Source organism: Erinaceus europaeus, chromosome 17, assembly GCF_950295315.1.
Source record: "Erinaceus europaeus chromosome 17, mEriEur2.1, whole genome shotgun sequence".
Lineage (NCBI taxonomy): Eukaryota > Metazoa > Chordata > Mammalia > Eulipotyphla > Erinaceidae > Erinaceus > Erinaceus europaeus.
In genome coordinates, this window is record NC_080178.1 from 54,672,190 (window position 1) to 54,691,722 (window position 19,533).

General features: G+C 48.4%; 1 protein-coding gene across 11 annotated transcripts in view; it reads right to left on the reverse strand.

The window, feature by feature from the left end:
- TENM4 (teneurin transmembrane protein 4) overlaps positions 1 to 19,533 on the reverse strand; it is a 545,270-nt gene that overhangs the window by 101,861 nt on the left and 423,876 nt on the right. For 8 of the 11 annotated variants that reach the window (XM_060176742.1, XM_060176746.1, XM_060176739.1 and 5 more), the window contains 2 exons: positions 10,064 to 10,249; positions 2,455 to 2,481 (listed from right to left, as the gene is read on the reverse strand). In XM_060176742.1, the coding sequence (XP_060032725.1) occupies positions 2,455 to 2,481; positions 10,064 to 10,249 (213 nt within the window). The remainder of the gene's footprint in view (positions 1 to 2,454; positions 2,482 to 10,063; positions 10,250 to 19,533) is intronic. The other 3 variants (XM_060176743.1, XM_060176741.1, XM_060176740.1) reach the window with 1 other exon arrangement.

Consider the following 19,533-nt stretch of genomic DNA (forward strand, 5'->3'; position numbering starts at 1 on the left):
TAATGGGTTTTCTTGTCCCTGAATATGCCCCCTTTCACTCTGTCCCCAAGTATGGCCAAACTGATCCTTCATGATAAAAACAAAACAACTTTCAGTGGTTTTCTCTTATGCTTATTTGAAAGTCCACAATCTTGATTGATAACACCCTACTAAGTGTGTGTGTGTGTGTGTGTGTGTGTGTGTGTGTGTGTGTGTGTGTGTGTGTGTGTGTGTGTATGCTGAGGGACTGGGGGTTGGGGGTTGATCTGGACATCCTCCAGTATGATTTTCCTCATATTCTGTTGGAATTCTCTCAGTATCTTCTCTGCTGGACAATGCCCCTCCTTTTGTGGGACACCCATACTGCTCAGATCTTGAGAGTTTATTGCACCTATTGAGGGGATGCAGTTTCTTCTTCTTCAGTGCTACGAACAGGGAATTAGAGAGTGGAAAGCCTGCAGAATGTTCTACTCCAAAAAGATATCAGCTCATGTTGAGGAGATCTCTAGTTCTCTGAATTCCTGTTTTTTTTTTTCTTTTCTAGGGTTGGAACTCATTATATCAGAAAGTCAATCAGAAGGAGTCCTATAGTCCTAGTGAAGATCTAGATTTTGGCAAGAAACATGTACCGTCAAGGTACATTCTGGCTCATCGATTAGACACAACCACTGATCTGGTGGTATTTCCTGAAAGGACACCTGAGAGAGAAGGGGTCACTTCCTCATGAGGGTGCCAGTCTGAAAGAGATGTATGGGAAATCATGGTGTGCTCTTGGTGACTTGCAGTGACAGGAGGGAAATGCTGGGACACAGAGGAGCACAGGAAAGTCTGTGTCCCAACATGACAGCTAGAAAGGTCACTAAGCACAAGCCACTCCACTGCCTCCATTTTAATTTCCTCTTTCCAAGCAGGTATAGATAAAGGCAATTCCTGAACACTGTGACAGAGAAACACATTCATTATGTTTTACGGCACTTTCGTAAGACTCAGGGAGGTGAGAAGAGGGTTTTCCGCTGAACAGAGTGGGATCATTACATCCTATCCATCCCACATATGATGTTCACACACTGAAATGCTCGTTTTAGAGGCTCAGAGGGGGTTTCAGAGGATGCCATCCTTGACTTGAGGCCAGAAAGGAGAGGACGTCTTCAGAACAGGATGCCATGTGATGGGTTCTAGCAGCCCTTTAGTTGTGCTTGGCACAGACTTCCCAGTTGACAAGCCTTCAGGCATTTCTGCTTCCCCAAGACCCTTTCCACTTGTTTTTTGTTTGTTTGTTTGTTTGTTTTTTAAATAGCAGCTGCTATCTCTTATTAAGAGCCGATGTACCTTTTCCCTAAATTTTTAAAAGTTAGTCTGATAGGAAACGGCCTTCTCTAATTAAGGGTGAAGCTTGCTACAGGACAACCAAACATAGCTAATTTCACTGAGCACCCACCTGCCTATATGCTAAGCACTTTAAATTCAGGATTCCACCTAACCCTCGTGCTGCAGGCCTGAAGTCTGGACAGGGAAACTGGAGTAAAGGGAGAGTGCTGGGTGTGGCTGTCACCCTAGTTCTGTAGACAGACTCTCAAGTACAGGGAGGCAACCTCACACGGCCATGCTCAACAGGTTCTAAGCACTGCCTTTGGGGTTTGAACTTGTGTGGCCTGACTCCATCCTGCATATGTATCCTGAACTCCTGAGCACAGGTTCTGACAAGCAGTTGTGAGGGTGAAGGGATATGGCAACTAATGTGGCAGGGCACTTCTTGGGGAGCCTGGGGACTTGAGGATCATGCTCAGCTGATCATGCTGAGGCTCCTCAGGGCCAGGAGGCCAATTTGCAAAGCCAGGCCCCACACAGCAAATGCAAACATTGAAAGTGATTGGCATTGCTTTGCCTATGGAGATCACTCTGCAGATAACACTTACCCAAGTCAGGCCTTCCCTGAGAAGGAAAAGCCATACACTGTCCAGTCCCTGTGGGCAGGGGCCTGCCCTCACCATTTCTCCAGAGCCAAGCATGGTACCTGGCACACAGCACTAATGAGTGCTCCGTATGTGACTGCTGGGTGAGTGAACAGATGGTAACAGAACGTTGTCCTTAAGATTTCTTAGCATGCACTCGGGTCTCTGCTTCTCTTAGGCCTTAGGACCTTAATGAATTCTGATGGACCAGGGGTCACAGAGGATGGCAGGATGGTGTTGTGTGGGCTGGGATGGGAATGTAGGGTGGTCAGGGAACAGCACTGTGGCCACATCACAAACAAATGAAACACCCAAGGTAGCAGAGGGAGAAACTCTACACAAAGTGACCACCTGGTGACCAAAAGCCCATCTCCTGGGCAGTGGACACATGTCCTTGACAAAGCTGAGGGAGTGGCAGCACCATGGCATTTTTGTCCACACATACCTTCTTACACACACACACACACACACACACACACACACACACACACACACCAAGAAAATTGAGGAAGGAAGACCATACCTTTCACTACCCTATCCAGATAGTGCGCTTGGAAAATAAAAGACAGGACATTTCAGGTAGGATCCCTTAAGTACAACACTGCCAGCCTGGTAGTCATGCCAGGGACCCAGGGTACAAGGGTGAGGTAGTGGTGGTGGTGATGGGTACATCTCTGCCAAGGTGGGGCAGACATAACCAAAGACAGGATGATGCAAGAGAGGATGAGGAAGAGCAAGCACAACCCCCAGGAAGGGACGGGAGGGGCTGCACTCAGTCTGCAGCCCAGGCATAGGAAATGCAGTCACAGAAACACGACGACATGTGGAGGAGGGAAGCGGGAGGCATGATTTGAATCATCTCTGACATGCACTAGGGAAGTGGCTCAATCTTTGGTTGAATACACCACTAAATTACCTGGTTGGTTAGGGGAAGGCTTCATGAATAACGAAGCAGGTCTGAAGAAGGTGTTTCTCGTCATCTCTCCCTCTCTATCTCCCCTCTCCGTATCAGTTTCTCTCTAATGACTAACTAAATAAGAAATTTGATTAGCTGGCTAGCAATCTCAACTTTTCTATATCTCTGTGCATCCACAAACATTTGAGTGCAGAATGCTGGGATTTCTGAGTCAGACGCTCAGAGGACAGGCACATGTGACACAGAGTGTGAGGTGTAGGATGATGGGTTCCTGGTGAAAATGAAACAGAAGCTAAGAAAGCCTCCACACTGCTCAACTCAGAAGAATAGAAGGGCCTATGTCTCCTCTTCTGGGGGTGGTGCTCTGTTCAACCCCTGAATTATTAAGGAGCTGGAGGTTTTGCTCACTGAGTAGGCGGAGTCCCGAGAACCAGCCCCACTATGCCTACACATGGGAGTCTGGCTGCACGTGTTTAAAGCTGACAGGTCTCTTCCTTCACACTGACACAGTTGCCCTGCTGAGGCTGTGGTCAGAGCCAGAGTGCCCCCATCTCCCTCCTCTGAGCTCACCTCTGTGTGCTCCCACAATGGCCAGAAGGACGGGCACCTCCAGAAGGGATGCTGCTTCCTGCCAGACTGTGAGTCAAAAGCCTAGGATATGGGGCTAGACCACACGTACAGTTTTTCTGGAAGTGGCAGGCTTCTGGAAGCTCAAAGAACTATTCCCCTTGCCCCATGGTGCAGACACATGTATATTTGTCATCATCTTCCAGCTGCTGTGCATTGATGCCCACCCTCCCCACCCCTCCCCTGCCTTGAAAGGCAGAAGACTGAGCTCCTGGCTCAAGTGTGCAGTAGGTAGTCTCAGTCTGCAGACCACATCGACTGCACAGCCACAGGCCAAAGAGGGAAGAGTGTGTGTGTGTGTGGGGGGGGGGGGGCATGCTGCCTAGATAAATAAAGCTGTGGAATCCTGAAGGGGGGCGGGGACACAGACTTCCTGCTTCCTGGTTCCCCTGTCATCTTGGTTTCAGTGAGGTGTCCAACTCTGCAAGGCAATCTCTAGCTTCTCAGAGGCCATTGTCCCAGGCATGTCACCAGAGAACATGTCACAACCATGTCACAGCCCCCAGGGATCTCCTCTTACTGGGTGTTCTCAGTCTTCAAACCTGTAGCTTCTTGGAGGTCCAGACTCAGAGTTTCCTGCTTTGACTAAACACAGATGAGACAAAGTGGACACTGATGTCTCTTGAATGTTGGGTATAGGTGACTAAGCCCCAGGAGACATCACCACTGGACCTGAATGGCCACACACTGTGCAGCCTCCACTCTGGGGTGGGGGTGGGGGTGGGGGTGTCCGATGACCCGAGCTATGGCTGCCTCCAGAGTTGATGGTGATGAATCAGCTTCTATCTGCTCTACAGGTTCATCTTCCTGACGTGGGCCGACTTCTGAGCTCTCCCTATAGTGACATGTGGTTACAACAGATACAGGGGTAAGGTCTCTGTTAAATGTAAATAAGCTTTCTATGCATTGAAAGACATCACCAAATTCTTCCAGCCCACCGCCTGTGGAAATGAAGGGGGCAGACTCACACTGCAACCAACATTCTGGGTAGCTTAGGAGGCTAAAGTCAACAATACTTTTCATGTGGACACTACAAGTCAAGGGCTCCCTCTCCTGCTCATGCCCTCAAGACACAGTGTAAGCCACAGTCAGCCAGAGTGAGCTCCAGCATTTTCTGGGGGTTGGAAGGGACTGTCTCGCCTCTACTGATGATGGATATGATAGCTGAGTCTCCGAAGCTCGGTGCTATGTCTTCATAAAGGTGTGCACAGAAGTCCATACCCTGGTTGCTGTCCTTGACTGAGGGTCTTAACATGTATGTCTTTGATACAGTGATGAAAAACCAAAACCAAAACAAAATCCACCATGCTTTTAAAGAACTGATGCCGAGTACAGATGATGTGAATGGAGTCTGCTGGTTTGAAGAGTGGGTGCTGGGTCCAGAGCTTCATACCATTCCTGTCCTGTCCTGGGGTGGAGAAAGGCCATCCAACAGAGCAATCCTCTGGGAGGAGGCTAGTGTGTGAGCTCACCCATCCGCAGCACTTCCGTGATCTTGGATTCACCTGGACAAACAGATGCTTCCAACAACTCCTAGATGGCCCCTGGGTACTCCACACCTTGGTCAGAGGTCATGAAGGGCCTTTTCATTTCTGGTCTACCAGGAAGGGAAGTCTGACTCTGGTGGTTGTTTTACCAGCTCACACCAGGCAGATTAAGGCAGGCTGGTCACAGCAGGAGTGCTGGGAGGCTTCAGAGCACCTGAACTCTTTGCAGATGTGAGATAAGCCTCCAAAGAGTCGGGTGTGTGCATATCTTAGGAGCATATAGGCTTCCCCTCTTTTTGGATGGAGAATAGAACAGTCAGTGGTCATGGGCACTACCCTTGGAGGGAATTACTGGGCTCACACCTTCCCTCTAGCTTTCCACCTCTTTCATGAGCCGGCTGACATTCCCTAGAGCCATCAGCGTGCCAGGCTCCTGCTCCAATCATGGGGGGCTAGCCCCGTCCATGTCCCCTGACTTGCCATCACCATTTGTCCTTTGGCCATTAGTCTTTCTGTGAGGATGCTTGTGAGGAGAAACAAATGCAGAGCTACTGCACAGGTGCAGATGATGTCCCTTGAGCAATTGTGATGTCTTAGTTGAGAATTCATTTTAAAATAAAAGCCATTTGAAAGTGGTATGTGCTGGTGAGAACTCGTGAAGCTTCTGTTACCTTTTTTTGCAGTGACTCTTCACTGGGAAGCATGCCGAGGCCTCTGCAGAGCGGCATTTTAATCTCCACTCCTGTAGGAGGCTTTTGTCTAAGAATTAAAACTGATAGGACTGTGCAGTTCCCCCAAGGTCTCTGAAAAATCTTTGAAACTTGGGCACCTCAAACAAACACAGTTTGGGAGGCAAGGCTATAGTTTTGCCAGTGTAGTCAGGAGCTGGCACTTCCCACAAGGGCTGAGGGGACTTCTAGACAAGAGGTGGTGAGGGGCATGAGATGAGGTGGCTGCAGTGGTGGCGCACATTGTCAGCGCTTTTGAATTTCCTCCTTCAGAGACAGAGGATGAAAGAAAACACCTTTTTCAGTTTTGACTGTGACTTTCAGTTTTCTTTAAAGAAATGGGAAGTCAAGCCCCAGACTTAAGAGGAAAAAAGATTTCCCAGAAAAGATGTTTAAAAAGATGTTTTGGAAGCTCTAGGGGTTATCTTGTGTTGGAAAAGCAGTTCTCAGTTGCTCTGGTTTATAAAACTTCACTCAGGGGTGGCAACTGGGTTGAGTGGTAGATGAGTGATGAGAATGAATAAAAAAAAAACAAAAACAAACAAACAAAAACCCTTTCTACTTGCGTGCTATTTGTAGGATCAGGTGACTCTGTTTTGAGCTGACAGCTACACAGTGTGTGTGTGTGGGGGGGAGGAGCTTTGTCCAGCCTGGATACCTCTGATAAGAGACTCTAGGTCCCTAAGGAAGAGCCTGAAGCTCCCAGCATCTTACACTCTGCTTGCTAGGCTTTATCCAAGACCTTTCTTACACACAAAGCCAGAGAATTCCTAGAGTGTGAGGATTCAGCATGAAAGTGTCTTGCATTCTGATTCAACCCTTCAAGAGGATGCTACCACACACTTCCATTCTAAAAGTCAACTTCTTCTGAGAATAATCAAGCAGCTGCCACAAGAAGAAGGGCATCCTAAAGGCCTTGGACTGGGACATTGGCTCCAACTGTCAGGATCTGCACTGGGAAGTGCCACCGACTTAAATAGTTTCTGGGGCTGCGGGTTGGTGTGGAAGGAGCCCAGATCTGCTCAAGTGGCTGACACCCACAGTGGGTGAGCCAGCTGCACCTTCCAGTACCCAGGAGGCAGCAGAGTGAGACCAAACATGAGACCAAACTCTCTTCTCTCACCTGTAGGGAAGTCTCGGGACCAACGTGTGGGCCTTGCTTTCACTGGTGAGGGACATAATCACAGCCTGAAACAAGCTGCATGACAAGCACTTACTATTTGATAATAAAACCTGACAATGTGGCACACATAATGCTTTCAGTGTCTGACTGTTCACACTGGTGGATGCTTCTATTCCTAAAGGACCCCAGGTGGGAGAATGGTGTCCTGGTTATACAGTTCCCCTCAGGGGGCCTCAGTGGGGTGTGTTGACCACAGGCAGGAGTCAGAGCAGGCATCATGCAGGGGAGCAGACAGGGAGGGCGGGAGACTGGCCACACAGGGGAAGGAGAGGGGACAAGGTTACTGGCCAAAGTCCTTTCATCTGGGCCACCACAGCTAGGCTACCACTTCTACAGTGTCCTGTGAGCACAGTCAGGGACTTAGGACTGTCACCCTCTTTTGCATACTTAGTCAGATGTGTTTCTCACTAGAAGGGGGCAAGGACTTATAGCCCCAAGAGGGAATTTGCTCTTCAAATGTGACATGGGTGGGCAGCAGAGGTAGAGGGGGTTGCTTGATTTCCTGGCATCAAAACAAAAAAAAAAAAGGTAATTAAAAAAAAAAGATTTATCTACTAGAGAGAGAGAGAGAGAGACAGAGAGACAGAGAGAGAGAGAAGCAGAGCATTACTCTGGCATATACTTTATCACCTCCATTCCCAAGAGGGTGTTCTTTAAGCTGGGCTGGTGATTACCTATAAGTCACTAGACCAAACAAGCCTGCTTCATACCCTGAAATGATTCAACTGTGATTGGGCTGAGAGAGATTTCCCTAAATGCTTCATCATTTGACTAAGGTCTGGGGCTTTTATCTCATGAAAAGTCTGACAGAGGGACCAGGGAGACAGCATAGTGGTTCTGTAAAAGACCCTCAGCCCTCATTTACTTTCCAGCACCATCAGCCAGAGCTGAGCAGTGTTCTGGGGAAAAACAAAAAAAACAAGCCAAACCAAACCAACCAAACAAACAAACAAAACCACCAAAGCCAGAGGGATAGGATAGCTCACTAGGTGGGTCTCCTGTCTTGTCATGTGCATGGTCCAAGTTCAAGTCCCAGCACCTCAAGAAAGCACCAACAGTACTGGGGGCATGTGTAGAGCTGGAATCTCTCTCTCTCTCTCTCTCTCTCTCTCACACACACACACACACACACAAATAATAATAAAACACATCTGATATATTTACACTTCAGGAAAATTAGAGACATGATTTGAGGATGCTGTAATAAAGGTGTGAAATAAAGGTGTGCTCTGTGCTCCCCCATCTCCAAAAGGGATGGATCCCCATCTAAAAGGCCCTTAGTCAGGCTGGAAGGTGAAGATAAGGAGGCTCCTTCAGTGACAAGGGTCACTTCTCATCAAGGGGCTTTGGGGACAATCAAAGAAGCAGGATGACATTGACATAAAGAAACTATTCAGGGGCTGGGGAGAGAGCATAATGGTTATACAAATGCATTTCCTGCTTGAAGTTCTGAGGTCCCAGGTTCAATCCCCAGCACTACCACTAGCTAGAGCTAAGCAGTGCATTCTAATAAAATAAAATGAATAAAATGAGACAAAAACCACCCAGCAGCACACAGTAAGACACAATGGCCCTTCTGCTGGAAAGGCAGCCTGGCTATCACAACTGTGGACTAGGCAGGGCAGAGAGACAGCTCACTTGGTAGAGTGCACAGCTTGCTGTGTATGAAGCTCTGGGTTCAAGCCCTAGAACCACCAGGGAAAGTGCTGTGGTGTCTCTCCTCCTGTCTCCAAAAATGAATAAACGATAGATATTGGATTGGGGAGCCACTCGGTAGTGCTCTGCAGGTGTGAGGCCTTAGTGGGGTAGGTGCCCTGCACCAGAGCTCAGAAAACTTAGCGGCAGAGGCCAGTTTGGAGGTCTTTACAGAGGTGCAAAACTACACAGCTGTGTTACTCAGCACACTGCACATACATGGTGAAGTGCAAGGTGTTCCCCAGTTGCTCAGAGCCAAGCATCAAACTCACTCACTACAGCCTGGAAAGAAAAGTGGAGAGAGAGAAAGAGAGAGAGAGAGAGAGAGAGAGAGAGAGAGAGAGAGAGAGAACAAACTACAGCACACTCTCTAGCTCCAGAAGCCCCAAGCCCCTTTGTCCCTCAAACACTCTGCAGTCTAGCTATCTCTCAGTTTCCAAAAAGACACAGGAATGACTTTCAGAGGGAAGGGGGCAACATTCAACCACCCTTCCTTGTAAATGTGGAAAATATACAAACCAGTTGATTGGATTGAGTGCTCTGGGTACATGTGGGCTCTAGCACAACACACAGAGGGGGAAGGCTGGCTGGGTTTAAAATCAACAAACCCAGTGAGAAAGGCAGAGAGAAGGGGCTGGAGTGATAGGCTTGTTTTGAAAGCTGACCACAAGTTGGGGAAATAGCACAGTGGCGACACAAAAGATTTTCATGCCTGAGGCTCTGAAGTCCCAGGTTCAATACCCGGCAACACCACAAGCCAGTGTTCTGGTATCTCTTTCTCTTGTTCACTAAAATGCTAAAAAAAAAAAAGGGGGGGAAGCTGTCCTCAGTGGGGGCCCCAGAGAGAAGAAAAAGAACTAAGACATGACAGAAGCTACAGACTTGGGGTGGAGGAATCTAGGCCTAAAGGGGTCCACGTGGTGTGGCCTGGGGTTTGCGGCAGCATTCCCCAGGATTCAGGCTTTCTGGCATAAGCCCCAGCCCCCCAGCACAGAAAGCCACCTGTGCTGCCTCACAGGTGAGGAATCCAAGACCCAGAAGGACTGATGCCAGCCCACTGCTATGCTCCTCAGTATTTAAGTTATGGCTAAATCAATTTAAGAAGTGACAGCTCATAAGGCATAGTGAATACCTGAATTTAAATCATGAAAAAGACTTTACAGCAAGCTACAACAATCACCTGCCCCACCCCTAATGACTGCCTACACCAGAACCACCTGCTGCATCCCCAGATACACCCCCCCACCACCACCGGCCTGGGAGGGCTATGTCTCCAGGCACTGGGCCCTGCTAACTGGGCTCAAGGACATCAAAGTGGGGACAGGAAAAAATATGGAAAACTGCTTCACGGCAAGACAGAACCCACCCCCCACCCCAGTGGAAACCTTGGGCCTGCTGCCTCACTTCACCGTGGCCAGATGAAAGGACTTGTGGCCTGGTTGCCCACGTGCCACTTGGGGACGGACAGACAGACACACATGGGGTGACGCCCCTACCGATAGTGCAGTGCTCGCCGTTCCAGCCTGGGCTGCACTCGCATTTGCCATCCCGGCAGGTCCCATGCTCCGCGCAGCGGGGGTGGCAGGCCCGCTGGTCACAGGCCACCCCCATCCAGCCATCCTCACAGCGGCAGGTACCCCCTACGCAGATGCCATGGCCCCCACAATCAGCAGCACAGATCTCTGTGGAGGGGAGGGCAGGGAGATAAGAGACAGTGTTGAGGTGTTGTGGCTGAACCCTGGGTCCTGGCTGGTGACTTACCTGGGATTCTGAGAATACTGGGCTCCTGGGGTCCCGGGGGACTGATCTAGGGGGCAACAAGCCTGGACAAGGACAGTTATCTATCCCTGTCCCACCCCCGAAGCAGCATGGGCTGAGGGCTTTGCTGTTTGCTCTACCTTGTTGCTGGCCTGTGCTTGCTGCATTGGAATGAGGCAGACCTACAGAGCCTTGTGAAACAGAGCTGAACCCCAGAACACCCAGCATCCTTCCCTTCCTGAACAGCTCATCCTCTCACATGGGGGGATCAGTGGGGAAGAAGGTCACACCTAGGGGGAGGGTAAACTGAAAGGGAAAGTTCTGTGTGAACAGCATCACAGCCATGACTGGGCTGTGCAACCTTGGATCAGTACAGTCCTCCTCACCCGCTGATGCCTAAAGGACTGTGCCTAAAGGACTGGCATTTTTTTTTGTCATCAGGGTTTACATGCCCTGTGCCTAAAGGACTGGCATTTTTTTTTTGTCATCAGGGTTTACTTCCACTGGGACTGGGTGCCAGCACTATGAATCCACCGCTCCCAGCAACCATTTTTTTCATATATATATATATATATATATATATATATATATATATATATATATATATATATGTATATGTATATGTATATGTATATGTATATATATTATTCAAATCAAGAGAAATTGAAAGAGGAGGGGGAGAGAGGGAGAAAGAGAGACACCCGCAAACCTGCTTCACTGCTCATGAAGTGTCACCCCTGAAAGTAGGGAGTGGGGGCTTGAACCTGGATCCTTGCAATTGGTAATATGTGTGTTTAACTGGGTGCGCTATCACCTGGCCCCTCAACCGGTATTCCCTTGACTGGCATTTCTAGCAGCAGCCTCACTTGCACCTAAAGTCCCACCTGCTGGTATGCTTCTAGTTCTGCTTCTGGGATCCCTTCTTTTACATTGCTTGACGTTGTGGTCTATTTACATGGTCATTCTGTTACATTGGTTTGGTCTCACTCCCCCTGCCTCCTGCCTCCGGGAGATTGTGGTTTAGTCTTTGCCTTTTCCCGCTTCTCCCTTCTCCCCGCCCCCTATCCTACGTACTTCCTGGGTTCCTGACCGGCCGCCGGAGGAGAGAGATGGAGGACAGAACGGGGTTGTGATTAGATTAGATTTATTTTTTGAACCGTTCGCTTGTGAATAAAGAAATACTGCTTCTCCGCTCAGCCGTGTGTCCCTGATCGTCTGTCTCCCACTGCAAAGCTAGCCCAGCATACGGGCGCTGTGAACTCTGACCGACAACCACCTCTGTCCCTGGCTACCCAGCCTGCATCAGCAGCCAGACTGGAAACTGTTTCCACTTGTTTCCTCTTGCAATCATCAGGGCAAAAGTGCTTGCTCATCTAAAGTCCTTGCTTCATGCTCAGGAAGGGTTTTGGCTGAGCTACACTGGAACTTGGAGCTGGACCTGGCCTGAAGACACAGGAGCTCCCCTAGAGAAAACCAAGCTGCCAGCGCTTCTGCCCCCCACCTCACCCCTGCCCTGCCCCCACTTGGGTACCTTTCTCCTAGACTGGCACCCCAGGGAGGGATGGCAGGGTCCAGCTTCCACTTGCCTCAATTCCCTGGCAGCTGGCACTAGGCCCAGCACAACCGAAACTTTCAACAAACATTGAAAGAAAAGATGAATTAAAGGAAGACTTCAAGGGAAAGGTGTGACGTCAGATGGCCACATCTCACTGCCATATTGTGCCATGTGGACTTGGGTAAATATATTCACACGGTACATGCTTTCCTTTGTCCTTCACCTTCTTAGAAAGCCATCTTTTCCAACCCCTGACTGAAACCTCTGGGGTTTTATTTTATTTATTTATATTGCCATCAGGGTCACTGCTGGGGCTCAGTGCCTGCTTGACAAATCACTGCTCCAGGTGGCCATTTTCTGTTTTCTTTTTCTTTTGTTCGTTAGGACAGAGAGACATTAAGGGGGGACAGAAAGGGAGAGAAAGAGAGAGACTTGCAGCACTGTTTCGCTGCCCATGAAACTTGTCTCTTGTAAATGAAGACTGGGGGCAGGAACCCAGGTCGCTGTGCATGGTGATGTGTGTGTGCTCTACCAGGCATGCCACTACCTGTCCCTGGGGGCTCTGCCATATGGATCCTGCCCACAGACAATGGGCAAAGCTTTTGAGAACCAGACTGTTTTCTGTCAGAGAAGAGTGGTGTTCACAGATACACCTGAACCCTCTGAAGGCCTCTGTGACCTGCAAACCTCCCACTTTACACTCCTTAGAGACAACGCTAAGCCCCCAAATGCTGGTCTTCCTGCCTGTACACGTCATGACCTGGTGGCTTCTCACTGCCTGTGCTGCCAGCCTCTGTCCACAGCAGGCTTCTGCAAGGTGCTTGCTTCGTTCCCATCCCTGCCAACTTACATCAAGCCTCTACCATCACTTTGACCCCATCTCCTGCAGGAGGCCTCACTGGTTGTGTCAGCTGAAAATAATCGCTTCTCTTGAACTCTTGTGCTGCCAGGCATAGCATGGTCAGGACCCAGTTCACAAGACTCCTGCCATTGCTACCAACTGAAGTGGCACTCTCTAAACTTGGTGCCAGGCTCACAGGCAGTGCTGGCAAGAACTCTCCCAGCAGTCAGTGGAAACAGCAGGCTGGCAATTATAGTGAAATTGAGGGTCAGAGGATGCTGGATTTGAACCCTTGTCCCCCCAGCTTGTCTTGCGCACATCATCCAAGCTCTTGGAATGCTGGTTTCCTTGAACAGTCCACCTGTACTTGTCTGAATGAGTTATGAGCACGTATAGGAAGGAGTTCCCTATGCTGCATAAATCTCACCCACCAGAGGCCAGTGATTATTTGAAGATGGTATGCTCTCTCTCCACCATGCAAGGGATGGACTGGAGCTTTCACACAAGGTTATTCACTGAGGTGTGAAAAGCAAGAGTCCACTCCCAAGCCCAATTTCAGAACTTACATCTGCATACTCAAGGGCTCCAGTGCCAATGGAAAAATGGTCCAAATACCAAAGCTGACAGATCCAAGCTGATCAACCATTAGCTCCTGCAGCCTGTCTGGACCCAATTTCCCAGGTTTTGATTAAATGCTAGGAACTGACCATCTCACTGCTTCCCAGGCAATGGTGGAGCCCCTCCCTGCCTCTCCCCACCCCAGCCCGCCTCCCCTTCCTGCCTCCCTATCAGTCCATCTGCTCTTTATTATTCTGAACTCTGACTTCAGACTGTCACTGGCTGCTGGCAGGGGGGTTGGGAAATGTCAGGTCTTGGGTGGCTATGATTCTGGGGGTGAAATTCTCACCCCAGCCTTCCAGCCTATCACATACCTAAGCAGGAACAGCCCATCCAGACAGCTTCCTTTTGACGTTTAATTGGGTGGCTGGTGCCTGCCTTTCTGGGCTTAGCAACAATTCTGGCTACACAAGTGACACTTGTAAGAAGGGGGAACTTGCCACTCTGGAGCTGATTTTCTCTCCCATCTGTGAACGTGAGACAATTTCTCTAGCATTGAGAGCATCCCACTCTGTCTTTCTGTCACTAATAAGAACTGAATTCTCTTCCCTCAAATTTCCATGTAATTATATTCAGTTTTGTAAATAAAGCTGAATTACCATTTTCAAAGTGTATCATGGACACAACTGTGACACTGAAAGCCTTTTTTTTCTTTTCTTTTCTAACCCTGCTACTACTTTCAGCTTATTTGTTAAGCTTAGTTTGCTGCCTACTGCAACCTCATTTGAGAAGAGTTTTCCTGTTTTTTGCTTGTCTGGTCACTCTTAAATGTCTTACAGTTGGCTTTTTTTGGTCAAGGAAGAGTGTCATGGAGAAACTACTTGAAGCTCTGAGGACCTGAGTTTGAATTCCAGAAGGTTTCCCCAAAGTGTAGTTAGACCAGGCTAAGCGAAGTGATGTAAAGAGAGAGACACAGCCTGGAACTGGAAAGGGAACTCTTCGGTGTGCAATGAAGCAGCTTTTAACCCAAGACTGTCAGCAAACCATTCAGGGACTCTTGAGAATTGGGTCCTCCACAGCTTTAAACTTCCTCTCCCTGGTCTGCTGTCCCCAATTTGGCCTCCAGAGGGCCCCATTTAGCCCCCTCTTAGTGTCTGGCTCCAAAGCAGGCAAGGCATTCTGACTTTCTTCCACCCAACCCTCACAGAACTGTCTGCTCCTGCCCCTTGGAGAGGCAAGGGGCCTTTCTGATTCTCAGTGTCTTGTGCAGTATGGACACCAGGGGAGGCGTGCAGAGCTGGTCTCAGCAGCTCTAGGTGCTGACCCAAGTAGGTCAAGAGCTCTGCTCTGAGGGGGGAACTGGGTACACCATTCACCCCAGAGGAGCTGTGTGTTAAAGGCTGTGTCTCTCCATGGGGCATCCATGGCCAGTACTATGGGGAAGAGTGCAACAGCGGTCTCAGAACAACATGGAAACAGAGCTTCTGAGAGAATGAACAAGTGGAACAAGGTCTTAGAAAACCAGATCTAGGTATTCACGTTGGGCCTGGGTGGTGGCACAGTGATGGAACACAGACCTTGCAAACATGATGACAGAAGTTCACTGTCCAGCATCACAGACACCTGAGTGATGCTTTGGATTTCTCTCTGTCTCTCTCATTAATAAATAAATCTTTGAAATGCCCTCAAAAGGTGATGGGTAGTGGGGCACCTGATAGAACACCTATGTTACCATGCACAAGGATCTGGGTTCAAGCTTCCGGCCCCCACCTAAAGGGGAAAGGTTTCACGAGTGGTAAAGCAGTGCTGTGTCTCTTTATCCTCCCTCAATTTCTCTCTCTCTATTAACAGTAAGTAAATTTGAATTAAAAAAAAAACAGGACAAAATTTCCCTCCTTTTGGTACCATCTAAGGGCAGCTAACTTTGATTTAATCACATGTTCTAGACATATCCACAATATCTTCCTTATTGGGTGTTCATTGGATGCCAGCCACCATGCCAGGCATTTTATATACACGTATTAATGAAAATTTTGGAAAGAAAAATAAAAACTAGCCTGCACTGTATTCTAAGAACAAGCTCGGTCTTGGAAAGAAGGCTAACTTGGTCCTATTCCAATTCCCAGGCGACTCCTACTGGCTGCATATGCTGCCTCCTGGAGTGGACCTCTAAATCTCTAAAACATCTCCACCTGTTATCATCCCATGAAAGCCCATCACAATGAAACGCAGAGTGAAATAAACTACCAGCACATGCATTTCACTGCCAGCAGCCCACGGAATCCAAGGGAGCGAGAGGCTTTCGCCTGTGAATCAGCTACCGAAGAGCAGAGGGAGAGTGCCCACTGAGGGGCGGGGGGACTAAGAGCAATTTATGCGGCTGAGGACAGCCAGGGAAAGGAAGCTGCTGAGGGTTGGCTTCGGAAATGATGGCTTGGACAATGTCATCAAGCCAGGACTCTTTCCGTAGAAGTTACTAGGTGCTCTAAGAAAGCTGGGCTTCTCCAACATGAAGAATTTCCTTTCTCTAAGGCAGCTCTGAGTCCAGAGGGTGAAAAGCCCACTACAGCATTTGTGGGTGGGAGTGAGAGGTCACACTGTTCAGCAGCCTGTACCCACGTTAGGCAGAAGCTGATGGGGCTTCCAGCCCAGCTGCTCCTGGGTAACCGAGTGTTGGGGAGGTGCCAAGGTGATAGCTCTGGGCCGGCAGGAGCTCTGGCTGGTTGGCTAGTTGCACAGAAAGCTAACGTGAGTCAGGTCAGGAGAGAGATGCAAGGAGAGGCAGCCCAGGGGCATCTGTTCTAGCTCTGCAGGGCTGGTATGCGTGGGGGAAGGGTGTTGGTGGTTCTGAGAGTTAGGTGTGATCTGCCTGGTAGTAAACTGGGCAGAGTCTTCAGCAATTGCTGCCCCCTGCTTGTGATCATTCTCCCTAGTAAACCGTTCAACAGTCACACAGATGCCAGGTTACAGAGCACCCCTGATCTCACAAGAGTCTCCAGTTTGGCAAGAGAGAGATATGGTCACATTGCTAACATGACCTTGCAGCCTATCCTGGTTTGACCCTGGTCTTTGCTACCTTGTTATGGGGAGAGGGAAAGGAGGGAGAGGGTCTTACAAAGAATCAAACCTCTCAGATTCTCCTCACAAAATGGATCCAGGAGCAATGCCTTCAGAAGGGACTGCAGGCTTTCACTGGATAATAATGGTAAAGCACTTAGTTTGGGATCTAAATGGGTGGCTGGCTTTTTAATTAACAATCCACCCTGTGGCTCACAGGTAAGGACAAAATATTGATAAGCCCTAACAAGACTTATGGACCCCTATAGTCACAGCTGCATTATTCTCAATAGCCAAAGACTGAAAGCACAGTCATTTGAAAACTCATCTCTGGATAAATAAAGTATGAAATGTATACTCCATGGAAAACTTCTTAGCACTAAAAAAAAAAAAAAAGATGATATCATGTCTTTTGGAACAAAATGGATAGAACTGGAGGTGACTATGCTTAGTGACATAAGTAGAGAGGGAGAAGATAACTAGTTACTGGATGGTTTCACTCCGATGTAGGAACTGATACAGTGAACTTGCAGGGAGGGGGCACAGAACTTTGGTGGTGGTGTGGTGTGGAATTCTACCCTATAATCTTACAATTTTATAATCCACTATTAATAACAAATAAAAATGGCAAAAAAAGAAAACCTAAAGAAAGGGGGGGCTGTTGAGAGAGTTCACTTGGATAGTGTGCTGCCTTACCTGTATGTGACTGATGCAGGGTTCAGCCCAATCCCCTTCGTACTGTGGCTGGCCTGTCTGTCTGTCTGTCTGTCTGTCTGTCTGTCTGTCTATCTATCTATCTATCTATCTATCCATCATCTATCATCTATCTTCCTCTGCCTTTCTCTAAAATACAAATGAGATGGGGAGAGGGCAAGGGCTGAGGATTTAGAGATAGAAGGTGTGGATTAAATTCAAAGTCTGTAGTTGAGCAGCTGAGGAACATTGTGTGTATATGTGTATGTGTGTGTGAGGGAGGGGCATTCTCCTCTTCAATTCTTTCCCACCTGTAAAACCACCACAGTCACTATCCTCGTTGTGTTATCTCCAAAGTGGTGACCCTTGCTCCTGGTGCTGAGGATTGGGATGCTTTTGGGACAAGAGGCATATAGCCTGTGCCCTTCCAGACCCTGGGAATCTGCCGGGCTACGTTCTAGAGTTTGTCTGGAGGCAGGTCATGTGTGGAAGAGGCAAGTTTAGGGAGTACTTTCTAGGACCTGACTGGAAGTTGCAAGGAGCCCAGAGGCCTGACTAAATGCTTGTATAGAATCCACCTTTTCTGTTTCCATGAACATTACTGCAGTGCTGAGCAACCTGTGAGCCCCCTGGACAGCAGTGCTTGTGGACCATATTTATTGCCAGATAACCAGAGCTACACAAGCGTTTAGAATCTACACAGATGCTATACAGGCATTTATTCAGGCTGGGGCTTGGTGCCCACTTGATGCATTTACTGCTCCTGGTGGCCTTTTTTCCTTTTTTCCCCCTTTCCTTTTTATTTGATTGGACTGAGAGACATTGAGAAGGGAAGGAGAGACACCTGCAACACTGTCTTTCCACTTTTTTAAAAAGATTTTTTAAATATTTATTTATTTATTCATTCATTCCTTTTATTGCCCTTGTTGTTTTACTGTTGTAGTTATTATTGTTATTGTTACTGATGTCATTGTTGTTGGGTAGGACAGAGAAATATGGAGAGAGGAGAGGGAGAGAAAGATAGATACTGGTAGACCTGCTTCACCGCCTGTGAAGTGACTCCCCTGCAGATGGGGAGCCAGGGGCTAGAATCAGGATACTTCCGCTGGCCCTTGCACTGTGCACCACCTGCACTTAACCCGCTGCGCTATTGTTTTTCCACTTGTGAAGCTTCCCCACTGCAGGTGGGAGAGGAGGACTGAACTCAATCCTTGCACATGGTAGCATGTGCTCTCAGCTGTGTGCACCAGCACCTGGCCCTGAGTAAAGTATCCTGTGAATTAGTAAAGCAGTGATGATGACACATTTTTGAATGTGGGCTAAAAACAGTGAAAGCTATTTAAACACTGTATTAGATGAACTCTTACCTACTAGCTACCAGCACTGTTTTAGGTGATTCATGAATGTTCTCATTGACTCTTCTCTTTGAAATGAGCCGATAGCTCCGGGTTGGCAAACAAGAGGTGACAATGTCATTGGTTTGTAAACCCAATGCCACAATCAATAGCATACCCTGTCCCATGTTCCTGGTCATTAGTTCACTCTTCTATGCTTGCTGAGCAGTGACTGTGAGCCAGACCCAAATCCTGGGTTCACAGAAAGACCCCACATACCAGACAGCACTTGGGCTTCACTTTGAAGAATGGGGGAGCCTAAGGGGTTGGCCACTGGGAAGAGAGTCTTTTAAAGCTTTGCACTGACTGTACAGAGGGCAGCTAAAGAGGTCAGAAATGTTAGCACAAGGTTCACCCCAGCTGCACTCTGAGCCAGAGTGAGGAGCTGGCTTGCTCTCTCACAAGCCACTAAACAAACTCTTTGAAAAAGATAAAGCCTTGAGGGGCCAGGTGGTGACACACCTGGTAGAGCACATGTTACCATGAATGGGAACCCAGGCCCAAGCCTCTGACCCCCACCTGTAGGAGGGAAGTTTCACTAGTGGTGAAGCAGTGTTGCAGGTGTGTCTCTCCGTCTCGCTCTATGTCCTTCATCCCTCTCAATTTCTCAGTCTGTCTCTATTTAATAATAATAATAATAATAATAATAATAATAATAAAGCTTTGTAATCAAATAAAGCTTTATGCAGCTTTGGTGTTCATTCCTTTCTCCAATAAAACAGAGATGGACACTTTGGGGTTAAGAAAAGGTGGGGGCTTGGCGGTAGCACAGCAGGTTGAGCGCATATGGTGCGAAGTGCTAGGACTGGCCTAAGGATCCCAGTTCAAGCCCCCAGCTCCCCACCTGTAGGGGGGGTTGCTTCACAAGCAGTGAAGCAGGTCTGCAGGTGTCTGTCTTTCTCTCCTCTCTGTCTCCCCTCCTCTCTCGATTTCTCTTTGTCCTATGCAACAACAACAACAGCAATAAAAACAACAATAATGATAAGGACAACAAAAAAGGGGGAAAATAGCCTCCAGTGGCAGTGGATTCATAGTGCAGGCACTGAGCCCCAGTAATAACCCTAGAAGTAAAAAAGAAGAAGAAGAAGAAGAAGAAGAAGAAGAAGAAGA